Source organism: Oryx dammah, unplaced genomic scaffold (genome assembly GCF_014754425.2).
Source record: "Oryx dammah isolate SB20612 unplaced genomic scaffold, SCBI_Odam_1.1 HiC_scaffold_11210, whole genome shotgun sequence".
Classification (NCBI taxonomy): domain Eukaryota; kingdom Metazoa; phylum Chordata; class Mammalia; order Artiodactyla; family Bovidae; genus Oryx; species Oryx dammah.
In genome coordinates, this window is record NW_024080603.1 from 244015 (window position 1) to 257438 (window position 13424).

The 13424-nt window shown below is 36.3% G+C and overlaps 1 protein-coding gene across 1 annotated transcript in view; it reads left to right on the forward strand.

Annotated features, from left to right (window-relative positions):
* The window catches only part of LOC120861009 (tubulin-specific chaperone A), an 83095-nt gene extending 69933 nt beyond the window's left edge, over window positions 1–13162 (forward strand). The window contains exons 3-4 of the mRNA XM_040236716.1: window positions 10770–10856; window positions 12889–13162. Coding sequence (XP_040092650.1) covers window positions 10770–10856; window positions 12889–12969 — 168 coding nt within the window. The 3' untranslated portion in view covers window positions 12970–13162. The remainder of the gene's footprint in view (window positions 1–10769; window positions 10857–12888) is intronic.
* The last annotated feature ends 262 nt before the right edge of the window (window positions 13163–13424 follow it).

A 13424-nucleotide genomic window follows, 5' to 3' on the forward strand; every position in this document is an offset into this window, starting at 1 on the left:
TATATTATATTTCAATAAAATTACTGCTTGATAGGTAAGAATTAACTCTGTTGAATCCTGTTCTAATTGTTATTTGACAATATTAGCCACTTACTGGTTATATCATTGATTGTATATGCAGATATAAAAGGGAAAAAGTGAGTGAAAGTCACTTAGTCGTGTCTGACTCTTTGCAACCCCATGGACAGTCCATGGAGTTCTCCAGGCCAGAATACTGGAGTGGGTAACCTTTCCCTTATCCAGGGGATCTTCCCAACTCAGGGATCAAACCCAGGTCTCCTGCACTGCAGGCAGATAGATTCTTTACCAGCTGAGCCACAAGGGAAGCCCAGGAGTACTGGAGTGGGTAGCCCATCCCTTCTCCAGCAGATCTTCCTGACCCAGGAATTGAACCGGGGTCTCCTGCATTGCAGGTGGCTTCTTTACCCACTGAGCTATCAGGAAAGCCCATAAAAGGGAAAAATATTTATTCAAAAACCCTTTCTACACTCAGCCATGTTGATTCTTCTGTCACAGTGGTCATGGTTTATAACATGATTTCCTAGATTCATAGTCAGCCTAGTACTTAAATTTAAGAATATCATCCCATATCTAATTACAGAGCAATTCATTTTTCATGTTTGCTATTCTCAACCTGCAGTATCTGCAGTTGTTCAGTTTTGTTTAAGAGTCTTGTGGAACTTTGTCTTTACTCTAGCTCAGCCTACATGCCTTTCTTAGTCCCTTTCCCTAGCTTGCCTGTGCTGTTCGTGCAGCCATTTGTGTTTTTCTTGCATGCGAGGGGAGTTGCGTTGCCAGAAGCACTGCTCTGTCCCTAATTGCCTACTGCTTTAAGGCCAGTCATTGCTTCTTGACATTTGCTGATGCCCCTCATAAAAAATAGCAAGAGAGCCAAATGCCAGATTTTGAGGATTCTCTCCTATTTTCCCTGTATTTCCTCTTTTTCTGAGCTAAATGCCATCTGCAGTCATTTCTCACTATCTTGGCTTGTCTCTCACTTGGTTCCATTTGCTCTGGCTTTCCTTTACCTTCTAAACCAGCCCTGTTTTATAACATACACATACAGTGCTGTCCCTATCAAACTTCTTACCTGAAATTGATTACCAAAATTGTTCTCGCCTGGAGTAGGCCTCATTTTGGTTCTTTTAAAGTAAACTAGGCAGAAGTTTTAGGGCCCTAGCAAGCCAAAATACCAGAGTTATTCTGCTGTCCTTCGTTCTCTGGCTAAAAAATATAACACAGTATTCAGAAGTTAGCTGAATATTGATGTTAGTCTTCTTCTGCTTATGATATTCCTCTTTTCCTCAACCTTCCTCATCATACTTAATTTTTACATGAACATAAGTTTTCATTTTTTGAGATAAATGCCCAAATAATTTCTGGATCATGTTAGTACATTTTTTGCTTTAAAAGAAACTACCAAGATCTTTTCTGAGTGGCTGTATTCGTATCATTTTATGTTTATATCAGTCATCTTTGATGGTTTGACTTCTCCACATCCTTGCCATTTGGTGTTATCACTATTTTTTTAAAATTTTGTTTGTTTATTTATTTTTGGCTGTGCCAGGTCTTCATTGCTGCCCAGACTCCCTCCAGTTGCAGTGAGCGGGGCTTCTCTTCCTTGCTGTGTGCAGGCTGCTCACTGCGGTGGCTTCTCTTATGTGGAGCACAGGGCTTCTCGGCTTCTGTAGTTGCTGTATGCAGATTCTAAAGCACTGGCACAGCAGGTGTGGTGCACGGCCTTAGTTGCCCTGTGCCATGCAAAGTCCTCCTGGACCAGGATCAAACCTGTCTCCCCTGCATTGGCAGGCAGATTCTCAACCACTGGACCGGCTGGGGAACCCTGCTGTTATCACTGGTGTTTTCACCATTTTAATTTTGACATTCACCCATCACATCTACATGATTAGTGTATAGTGACAGCTGATTTTGCTTTTAATTTGAATTTCCCTAATGACTAGGAATATAGAACTTCTTCTCATTTGCTGATTGCCCATCTGTACATCCTCTTCAGTGAAATGTCTATCCATGTTTTCTGCTTGTTTTCTAATTAGATATTTTGTTTTAGTTTTGAGAATTTTTAATATTTTCTAGATAAATGCCTTTTGTTGGATATACAGTTTGCAGATATTTTCTTTTAGTCCTTATTTTGTCTTTTTACCCTCTTACTACAATCTTCTATTGACCAACAGTCTTTAATTTTGAGAACATCTCCTTTACAGCTAATGTATCCTTTTGTGAATCATACTTTTGATGTCAAATCTAAGGACTCTGGCTAGACTTTGGTCCTGAAGATTTTCTTGTTTTCTAAAAGTTGTGTGGTTTTATTTATCTCTTACATTCATGGCTTCAATTGAGTTTGAGTTAGTTTTTATTTAAGGTATGTGTGTGTGCTTAGTCGCTCAGTCGTGCCCAACTCTTTGCAACCCCATGGAGTGAGGTCCACCAGGCTCCTCAGTCCATGGGAATTTTGCAGACAAGAATACTGGGAGTGGACTTTCATGCCTTCTTTCACAGGATCTTCCCAACCCAGGGATCAGACCCAGGTCTCCAGCATTGCAGGCAGATTCTTTACGGTCTGAGCCAGCAGGGAAGCCCCTGTAAGGTGTGAGGTTTAGTTAAAGATTCATCTTTTTGCCTGAGTGCCCAGTTCCAGCAGCATTTGTTGAAAAGATTATATCCTTCCTCCACAGAAATGCTTTTGTTCCTTTGTCAGAAACCAGGGGGACTTGTTTGTGTGGATCTGTTTTTGGGTTCTCTTCTGGTCCATTAATCTGTGTCTAACTCTACCAGTACCACACCATCTTGAATACTGTAGCTATATAATGAACCTTAACATTGGGAAGAGTGAGCCCTCTCACTTGCTGCTTTTTCTCTCAGAATTATTTTTCCTAATTTTTTTGCCTTTCTGTAAAAATTTTCAAATAATGATCTCCTTTAAACCTGGAGATCAACTTGGGGAGAATTAATGTCTTTACTATGTTGAATCTTCCAGTCAGTGAACATGGCAAGTCTCTCCAGTTTATTTAGGTCTCATTTCTTTCTTAGAATTGGGTTGGCCAAAAGGTTTATTTGGGTTTTTCCAAATGAACCTTTTGGTCAACCTAATATTTTGTAATTTTCAGCATACAGATCCTGTACATATTTTGTTAGATTTAAACCTAAGTGTTTCTCTTTTCTTTGAGGGTATTGTATTTAGTTTCAGTTTTAGTTTTTAGTTTCAGTTACCAATGCTGTATTTATTGTTAGATATAGAAGTACAGTCAGTTTTTTGTGTGTTGATCTTAAAACCTGCAATCTTGACTTTGCTGACTTCACGGATTAGTTCTCAGAGTTTTGGGTGGATTCCTTCTGACTTTCTACATAACAATCTTGTCATTTGCAAATAAAGACAGTTTCATTTGGGGCTTCCCAGGTGGCACCAGTGGTAAAGAACCTACCTGCCAGTGCCTGAGATGTAAGAGACGTGGGTGCAGTTCCTGGGTCGGGAAGATCCCCTGGAGGAGGAAATGGCAACCCACTCCAGTATTCTTGCTTGGAAAATCCCATGGACAGAGGAGCCTCGTGGGCTACAGTCCACAGAGTCGCAGAGAGTCAGGCACGACTGAGTGGCCAACACGACAGTGCAGTTTCGCTTCTTTTAAATCTGTATGTCTTTTATTTGTTTTTCTTGCCTTGTTGCTCTGGCTGGAGCTTACAGTGCTATGTTGAATAGGAGTGGTGAGAGTGAACATATTTATCTTGTTTTCAGTCTTAAGGGGATAGCATTTAGTTTTTTTACCATTATATAAATGTTAGCTGCAGTGGTTTTGTAGATGGTCTTTTTCAAGTTGAGGAAGTTCTTTGTTTACCGTTTTGCTGAGTATTTCTGTCATGAATAGGTATTGGGTTTTGTCAAATGCTTCTTCTGTGTCATTTGGTAAGATCACATGAGTTTTCTTCTTTGGCTTGTTGAAACTGTGAATTACATGGATTAATTTCTAAATATCGAACCAACCTTGATTGTGTTGTATAATTCTCTTAATTGGTGGATTTGAATTGCTAGTATTTTATTGAGGATTTTTGCATCTAAATTTATGGGAAATAATGGTCTGAAGTTTTTTTTATTAAGTTGGGAAGTGTTCCCTCTTTTTTCTTGAAAGATTTGTATAAAATTGGTGTTAAGTGTTTAAATATTTGAAGACATTGTTCAGTGAAAGCATCTAGGCTTGGAGAGCTCTTTTTCAAGAACTTTTTAATTAAAAATTTGATTTATTTAATAATTATAGAACTGTTCAGTTTATCTGTTGGGTTTTGGTGGTTTATAGTTTTCAAGGAACTGGTCCATGTCTTCTAAGTGATTGAATTTATGAACATTATGAACATTACTGAGCATTATGAACATTTGTGAGCATTATAAAATTACTTTTAGCATTTTTTTTCTCTTTTTGTTGGTTGTGAGATCTGTACTGACATTCTCTATTTTGTTACTGATAGTGGCAATTTGTACCTTTTTACTGTAGATTTGTCAGTCTTAACTAGAAGTCTATGCCAAAAATAAAGCTTTGTTTCATTGCTTTTTCCCCCTGTGTTCTCTTTCTGTTTTTCATTTTATTGATTTCTGTTCTTGTATTTGTTATTTTCTTTCTTCTGCTTGTATAGGTTTATCTTGCTCTTCTTTTTCTAGGTTCCTGAAGTAAAAACTTAGCTTTTTAATTTGAGATCTTTCCTCTTTATAAATCTAAGCATTTAATACTCTAAATTTCCCTCTCAGCATTGCTTTAGCTGAAAATCCCAGAAATTTTAATATGTTGTATTTTCATTTATCTATGTATTTCTCTGTTTCCTTAGAGACTTCCTTGTTGTGACCCATTAGTTGTTCAGAAGTATGTTGTTTAATTTATAAAATGTTTACAGGTTTTGCTGCTATCTTTCTGTTACTGTTTTCTAATTTTATTCCATTATAGTCAGACATGTACTATGTTTTGTTTCAGTACTTTTAAATTTGTTGTGGCTTTTTTTTCATTTTGTGTTTGTTCCTTTTGGTCCAGGATATAGTAAACTATAGAGAATGTTTCATAGGTGCTTGGAAAGAATTTGTATTTTTGTTTCATAGGTGTAGAGTGTTCTATAAATGTCAGTTATATCTTTTGATGGTGTTACTGGGTTCTTTTATATCTTTGCTGATTTCTTTTTTCTCCAGTACTTCTGTCATTTGCTAAAACTGGAGTATTGGAATCCTCAGCTGTATTTGTGTCTCTCCTTTTAGCTTTATTGTTTCTAGTTTCATGTGTTTTAAAGCTCTTTTTTTTAGTATATACACATTTAGGATCACTGTGTTTTCTTGATGGATTGATCATTTTATCATTATGTAATATCCCTCTGTGTCCCTCATAGTTTTTTACTCTTAAGTCTATTGTATCCATTATGAATCCAATATGAATATAGTCACTCCTGTCTTTTTAATGTTTGCATGGTATATCTTTTTTCTATTCTTTTTTTAACCTATCTCTTTCATTTGAAGTGAGTTTCTTGTACACTTGTTTTTAGCTGGTAAATTTAGACCATTCATGTTTAAGTAATTATTGGTATGTCAGTGCTTAGAGCCCAGATTATTTTTGACTCATAGGATTCTTCTTCCATCCTTAACCATTCATCAATAACTGCAGAACACAAGTCAAATGAACTTTTTCTTTCTGTCTGTCTGTCTTCTTCATGGCATGGTGACTGGGTCCTAAGAGAAGTGTTTCCCAAAGTGATCATTCCAAGAGATTCCATGTAGAAGTTACAGGGCTTCTTAAGATGCAGCTTCAGGTCTTCAGTTTCAGAATGCCCCTTCTGCCACATCCTGTTGGTTTCACAGTGCCAGACCAAATTCACTGTGGGAGGTGCCTGCTCACGAGCAGGAAAACGAGGAGGTAATGCCATAGGCTCTGTCTTGGCTGCTGACTGCCGGTGCTGCTAACGCACGTGCTAGAGCTGAAATCACGGGCTGTAACTCACAGCCAGTTAACCAGCTGATCACACTTGGACTCGACTTTATCGTTTGTAGATTGAGGACACTGGTCTGGATGACATCCCAGATGTGATTATGTCCTTTCTAACTCTATGCTTCTTTTTCTTAGATATCTTTTTTCCCCAGCTTTATTGAGGTAAAATTAAAATGTATATATTTTGGAGAAGGCAATTGCAACCCACTCCAGTGTTCTTGCCTGGAGAATCCCAGGGACGGGGGAGCCTGGTGGGGCTATGGGGGCTATGGGGTCGCACAGAGTCGGACACGACTGAAGCGACTTAGCAGCAGCAGCAGCCTGAACTGAATCAGTCTAGTTGTGCCTTACACACACACAAACACACAGGCAAAATGGTTGATTGCTTAGAATGAGTTCCTTCAAGACTGCCTCTTGTAAATTAAGGGATAACTAAGAACATTTGCACTACCACACACAGAGTTTAGGTGATCTCGGTGCAGTGAGGGGACTGCAGTGACTGTGAAATGAAACTCACATGTACACGCTCTTGCCGGGGTCCAGCCCCTGTGGATCCAGGGAATTCAAAGGTGGGGACGGCGTTGGCGTCTTTGGAAAAATACATATTTCATTACAGATATATAGAGAGATTAGAAACGGATAGTGTAGTAGGAGATAGTGTCGTGGAGAAAAGGAGGCTGAATCCAGATGGGAATTCAGCCAGAGAAATGGGAGCAAGAAAGAAGCGACATGGGGGAATCAGTCTTTCTGGAAACTGATCCGATTTCTTTATTTTTGGGTTTGCTTATATACCTTTTGTTACACATAGGGATGAATACAGAGTCACGCAGGGGTCAGCAGTCCTGACCTTTATCAAAATCAGGTGCTTCACATAAATGTATAAAAAAAGGTTTTAGGGATATTACATCATCTGGCCATGAGTAAGACCTGCTGACATTTTATGATCCTTTCTTTCTGATAACCAAAAACTTATTTTTTCCAAGGGTGTTTTTTCTTAAACCAGGCACCACCCTCCAGATAAAGTTGCATTCCTATAGGGTGAGGGTGTAGTGAGTTACAATCAAGAAAGGAATTTATTTAACCCAAGGTTAACAGGATTAATCTTAAAGGTTAATACTTATTTCTCCTATATGCTTAAAGGTTAATACTTATTTCTCCTATATGTTAGTTATATTCATTATAAGGGCAAGGAATATGGAGATTTGGCAGCAAACATCAGCCCAACAAATGAAAAACCCTTCACCAATATAATTCCTAACCAACCCACTATACTAATAATTTCCAACTCCCCAAAAGAATTTGCCTTTAGTAAGTCTAAAACACCTCATGCCTCTCAGGTTGGGAGGCTGTAAACAATCACATGTGGCCGGACAAACCTATACAGGCAGGCTAGATAACCTTCAGAGGAGTCCGAAAGCTGAGACACTCTTGTCACGCCCAGAAATTTTTATTGCCTTGGAGCTGCACGTTTACTCCTTCTCTGAGAGAAATGGTTATGGGGGAGAGCATAAAACAGACTCTGGTTTTGGGGTTAGATGCTCGGGAACAGGGGGTTTCCTGAGGCTTGATCACACCTTTGCGTATGCCAAGCCTCCTTCCTCATGACCTTTGCCATGGGCGGAGTTCCTCATGCTGGCCCCCTGCACACTCTGTTGAAGACTAAGGGGAAACAGGTGTTCAGCCTAAGAAAACATTTCTCAGTGGATTTCTACAGCGTGTCTTCAGTTTAATGCAAATTAAAACATTTAAAAGTTGACTTACTAGCATTTGTGGATTCCAGATTGAGACCCGTTGTAAGAGCAATGATTTCTTCTGTGAATCAGCACATTCTTTTATAAATGAAAGTTTAAAGTTTCTCACTAAATCAATCTTATACAATTGACTGGTTTTGCTAACTACAGATGTGATGGGAATAGGGAAAAAATAAAATATGGGGGGAAAGGGGGAAAAAAATAAAATGTATATATTTAAGGTGGGCAGCTTGATTGTTTGATGTACATATACCTTGTAAAGTATATACCATATTCATGCTACTTAACATTATCCATCACCTCACATAGTTACTGTTTTTTTTTTTCTTCATCAAATAGGTTTCTTAACTTGTTTATTATCGCATTACCATTTTAGCACCATATAAAAGAAGAGACTTAACCATCGTTCCGGTAATCTCTGAACTACTCTTAGAGCTCAGTTTGGCAAACTAATACAGTTACCATTGGTTCCAGAAGCAGCCAGTATCTCACATTGGACTGTCCATAGCCAGCCCTGCATAAATGATCTGGATCACTAAAGGAGCTAGAAACCATTGGCTAGGTTATTTCACACACTCTTCTTTTTGAAAAATTAAAGATCTGCTAATAGATTTTCCCTTTCCAATGTATGTATGTTTGATTGTGAGTGAAGCTGATCATATTTTAGTTCAGTGGTTTATTCACTGTTGCAACGAGTCTTGCTAAGCTTCCCCCAGGATCCTTAGTTAACTTCAGTCTTGTCATAGCACTAAAATAAACTGACAGTTTATCCAGGTATTTTAAACAGAGGCACCATTCATTTGAATGACTACTTCCAAAAAGAACACTTTGAATGATAATACTTTTTTCATTTATTCACGTTTTGAGGGGTGTCTTTACTATGTAATCATACCTTATATACTGTCTTTTAAAATTATTCCTGACAATTGTAATTCACTGTCGGAAGGTAAAGTATATGATTTGTGGCCTTGATAAGGATGTGGTTTATGGATCCCAAACCATAATTATGACTGTACTGTATGAAATACGGTGAAACAATGTTAGTGTTTATTTTCATGTTTATTCTCCCATATGGATTGGAGGATGAGACCTCTTTTTCATATTTATATCCCCTGTACCTGACATCCTACAACTATATAGTAAGCTTATTGTATGAAATGAGGCTGATATATGGGAGAGATTGAGCTTTGGCCCTTCTTAAGTGAGAATCCTATTTGATTAATTGAGGGATATAGAACAGTAATGAATAGAAGGTACTTTGGACGGCATTGTTTAAAGTTCATGTCCATGACAACACTAAAGCTTGTCAAATAAATTTTACAAGTATACATTTTTAGTTATGTGTTTAACCCAATTCTTTATATTTATTTCATCTTGTTTAATTCCTATAAACTAGGGGGGCCCATAGGGGAGGAAATATGAATTCCTCACCTAATTAAGTGTCCCTGTCACTGACTTTTCACATGTATTCAAACTAACCAGACACACAAAAATAGTTAGTGGCTCAGTCGTGCCCAACTCTCTGCAACCCTATGGATCAGACTCCTCTGTTCATGGAATTCTCCAGGCAAGAATACTGGAGTAGGTTGCCATTTCCTTCTCCAGGGGGTCTTCCCAATTTATGGTCGAATCCAAGTCCCCTGTATTGTAGGCAGATTATTTACCGTCTGAGGCACCAGGGAAGTCCTCAAAAATAGATTAATGGCAATGATTGAATTGCCATGGCATGGTATGAGTAGCTCTAAAATAAAGTCATGATCCTGTATTTGAAATTTTCAAATGTGCCTTATGAGCAGAATTACAAGTTCAGCAAGAGATTTCACCTAAGAAAAGAGATGTGGATAGAGAGCATTGTTGTATATTTTAATTTTTATTTATATTGTGAACAATGATAAAACTTTTGGGAAAAGGAAGAAGGTAGTGAGATTCATTAAAGTTTCTCTTAGAGTGTAATAGGATTATGGTTACCATTAAATTATGTCATTTGTTTTTAATGTGAGTTAGATAATAAAGCTTCTAGGTTAAAGTTCAAGATTTTGTAGCCATTTAACCAAAGGTATTTGACCAAACATTACTTTTTGGAAATAAATGTTTCATTGATCTCTGTGTCTCTTTCTAAGACTAGTTTAAGGAGATAAAGCTTCATATTTCCTTGGGAAAAAAGACTTATTTGAGGTCCAACATCTGACACTAATATATTTACCCTCTAACTGATTGGGTTTCCCATTCATCCATTTGATTTTTTTTCTTCTTTTTATGATTTGATATATTATAGTCCAGCTTCAAATGGTGAATTTTTAAGTCAAGAAATATCCTCCAAAGTAAAGATTCCTGTGTTTAATTCTGTAGTGTCTGTCTTTGGGAGAAAGAGAGAGAAGTAGAAGTTCAGATTCAGAGGGGTGCCTGGTTGGTAATTTGGATCAAACTGCATGGGGAGAATAATCTCTCCCCTAAAATGAAGCACAGGGATAAGTAATAACTTTTTATGCATGATAAGCATCAGAAATATGAACCTGCTGGTCTTTGCTTTTCATTTTTCCTCACCTCTGTCTTTCAGTTAGAACCTCCTGCAGTGTGCACACGATGTGATCAATAACTCAATAACTTTTTTCATGCAGTAATTATCTCCATGTGATATTATCTGAGCACTGTTTTTCTTTATTACTCAAAAGATGCAGGAGATATTTATATAACCAGCTGATCCCATTTTGGATAACGGTGCTTTGTGACAGCAGGAGAAACAGTTTATTTTAAATAACCTTTTAAAATAAATGCTCTATGAAAAGCTTTCAGAGTTAATTTTTACTTAGCGTGAGAAGGTGATTACCAAAAAGGTTTAGATTGAAAACTTGTATTTTGTGTATTTTACAGTTTGAAAGTCATTCTTTCTAACTTCTAATAAACACAATTAAAATTAAAATATTGGACCATTTAACATAGCCATAATTTTTTTCTGTTCCTCTAAATCATTTTGTATGTCTTCAGAGGTGTGAGCTAAATGCACACGTTCTGCCATCTCTGTGTGTCTCACGGGGTCATTTGGTTACAGGCCGAGATCCTGCAGGAGTCCCGGATGATGATTCCAGACTGCCAGCGCAGGTTGGAAGCTGCACACACTGATCTTCTGCAGTTATTAGTAAGTACTACTTATCTGCCTTCTGTTTCAGTGTTTTTTCAGTCTAATACATCAAAGGCCAAAATTTCAAATCTTTGACACTGAAAACTAGTTGGTGACATTCTGTTTACTTGCTCAGTGTACAGTGTATTTTTAATAATTAGTGGAGTTTAAGTGGTGTTTAAGTCATGCCTCCAGTAAAAGCACTGTGTCAGCATGTTCATTCTAGTCATTTAAACTGAGTTGAAATATATTTGAGTTATCATGGTAGGTATTCATAGTACTAATACTGTCCAGCAGTATCTTGAATGGTTCCATTTTCACACATAAAGATCTTTTTTAATACATGAAATGTAAATATTCTGTTTGATGTTTTAAAAGATCCAGATGTTTCAAATGAATTTAGGCTGTTTTACAAAGGATTTGGAATTCTTCCCGATTCAAACCTAAAATGATTTGAGAGAGGAAAGAAAACACTGTACAGTAATATATAGGCAGTCCTTTCATATTAACTTGGAGCTGGTAACACTCTTTATCATATTTGCTAGTATAAATGTCTTGTGATATAGTGGCAGAATCATTTTAAAAAGGGATCCTAAGAAAAATGAGAAATTCTTTTTTTATTTCTTAAAAAAGATAAAAGCAGAATACTGTATATAAGCCAGTTATTATTGTATTTGATGATAATTTGATGAATTCTGTCATTTCCTTTATTAACCTTTAGTTTCCAGTTCTGGAGCTAATATTAATTACCAGCTACATAGCTGTCTCCCGTTCATAGTTGTTTCCTATACATCAAACATAGTGAGGCTTTTTCACGTTGATCATATGTATATATTCTTGGAAAGAGAATGAGATTTGTTTTCCCACCAAAACAATATCAGGACTAAGTCTGTAGAAAAAACAAAACAGAGAAATACATTCTACTTTACTTTTGAAACAGAAATCGTATTTATCTGTAGGAACCTTTTAAAGGCAGGATAACTCTCTTTAAAGCCAAAATGAAGCTAAGTTTTTAAAATAAAAGAGATAAAATAAAAGATAAATGAAAACAGGAAATACTCTGTTAAAACATTACCCAGAACAGAAACATCATTTGTATTTCCTGACAATTGAAATGCTTTTTTCTCTCATGAATGTAGTAACCAAGAAAGTAATAAAAACTGCTTAAAAAATAATATGGTCTTTGGATGATGTATTTGTGTGTGAGGATATATTCAGCAATGTCTGTACCCTCGAAGAGCTTATATGTTCTAACAGAGAACAAAGCCGTGTTCAAATGTAATAGAGAAGTTTAAGAAATTCTTACCTGTAGTCTGAATTAAGCAAACCCTCAGTCTTTTTTTCCTTTAAAATTTCATATTAAATACATGTACACACATTTCATTTCCTCTTCCCTCTAGCTGTTTGTATATATTCATCTTTTATTGCCTGACCTGAATTGCTGATCATAGCTTTGTTTACTAAAAAGTCAACAAAATTGGCTGTGCTCTATGCTCATTAACTTACATTATTTCATTTATCTGTTACTATTAAATAATAGTTTTGTGTATGATATACCAAGGAAGAACTCAGTCTTGAAATGTCAGAAACTGAAAGCTGTTGTTTCCATGTAGTAAGGTATATAATACTCATCAACAAGAAGACAGTTCACTTTTCTTAACTCTAGTGTGACACCTGTAGCCTTCTTTGTCATTTGAGTAGCTGTAGGGTTATTTCGGTCTGAATGTCATCATATATGTAATGCATTAGTAAATAATTTTTTACTGTTAGTGCGTTAATAATACCATTTTGTTGTGTTAATAAAGTGAGAATACAATGTTTTAATTTTTTCCTGAAGTTTTAATTACTTAATGTAAGTGGTTTTAGATGACCATGTTTTTTTGCTTATTATATAAGAATATACAATATTGTATATTATATAACAATATATAAAATATATATATATATATTTAATTTTTGAGCTGCTTATCTTTGATAGTTTGTGATATCTGAGTAATAAGTACTGAAGTTCAAGAAGAATAAACATAATTTTTATTACATTTAATTTCAGGAGAGTGAAAAAGACTTGGAAGAAGCTGAGGAGTATAAGGAGGCACGTTTAGTACTGGACTCAGTGAAGTTAGAAGCCTGAAGTTTTCTGTACAGGGTATTTTTTGCATTAAATCCTGGGATCCATTCCACAATTCATTATTTTTGACCACTGCTGTGTGTTCAAGTAGTATGAGAATGTGATTCTTTTTATGCAGTGCATATATTTTTCTTTGCCTAATTTAATGTGTCAAATAAATGAGTTCATCTAATAAAATTGCTTCTTTTGTACTTTACAGAGTATTTTAATTAACCTTTTAGCATTAAGTCATAGCCATTTTTGACAGAGAATTAAAATCTGTTAGGTTCTTTTTAAAGTCTAGATGTTTTGCTGCTTAAGCGTGAATTAAATTAAAAACAGGGTGATTTTTTTCTTCTAAGATAAATATCCAAATCTTGAGTATTTTATTCTGAGTAGCATACAACTCCCAGATAAGAAAGTAACAACGTGGGACTTCCCTGGAAGTCCAGTGGTTCAGACATGCTTCCAAGGCAAGG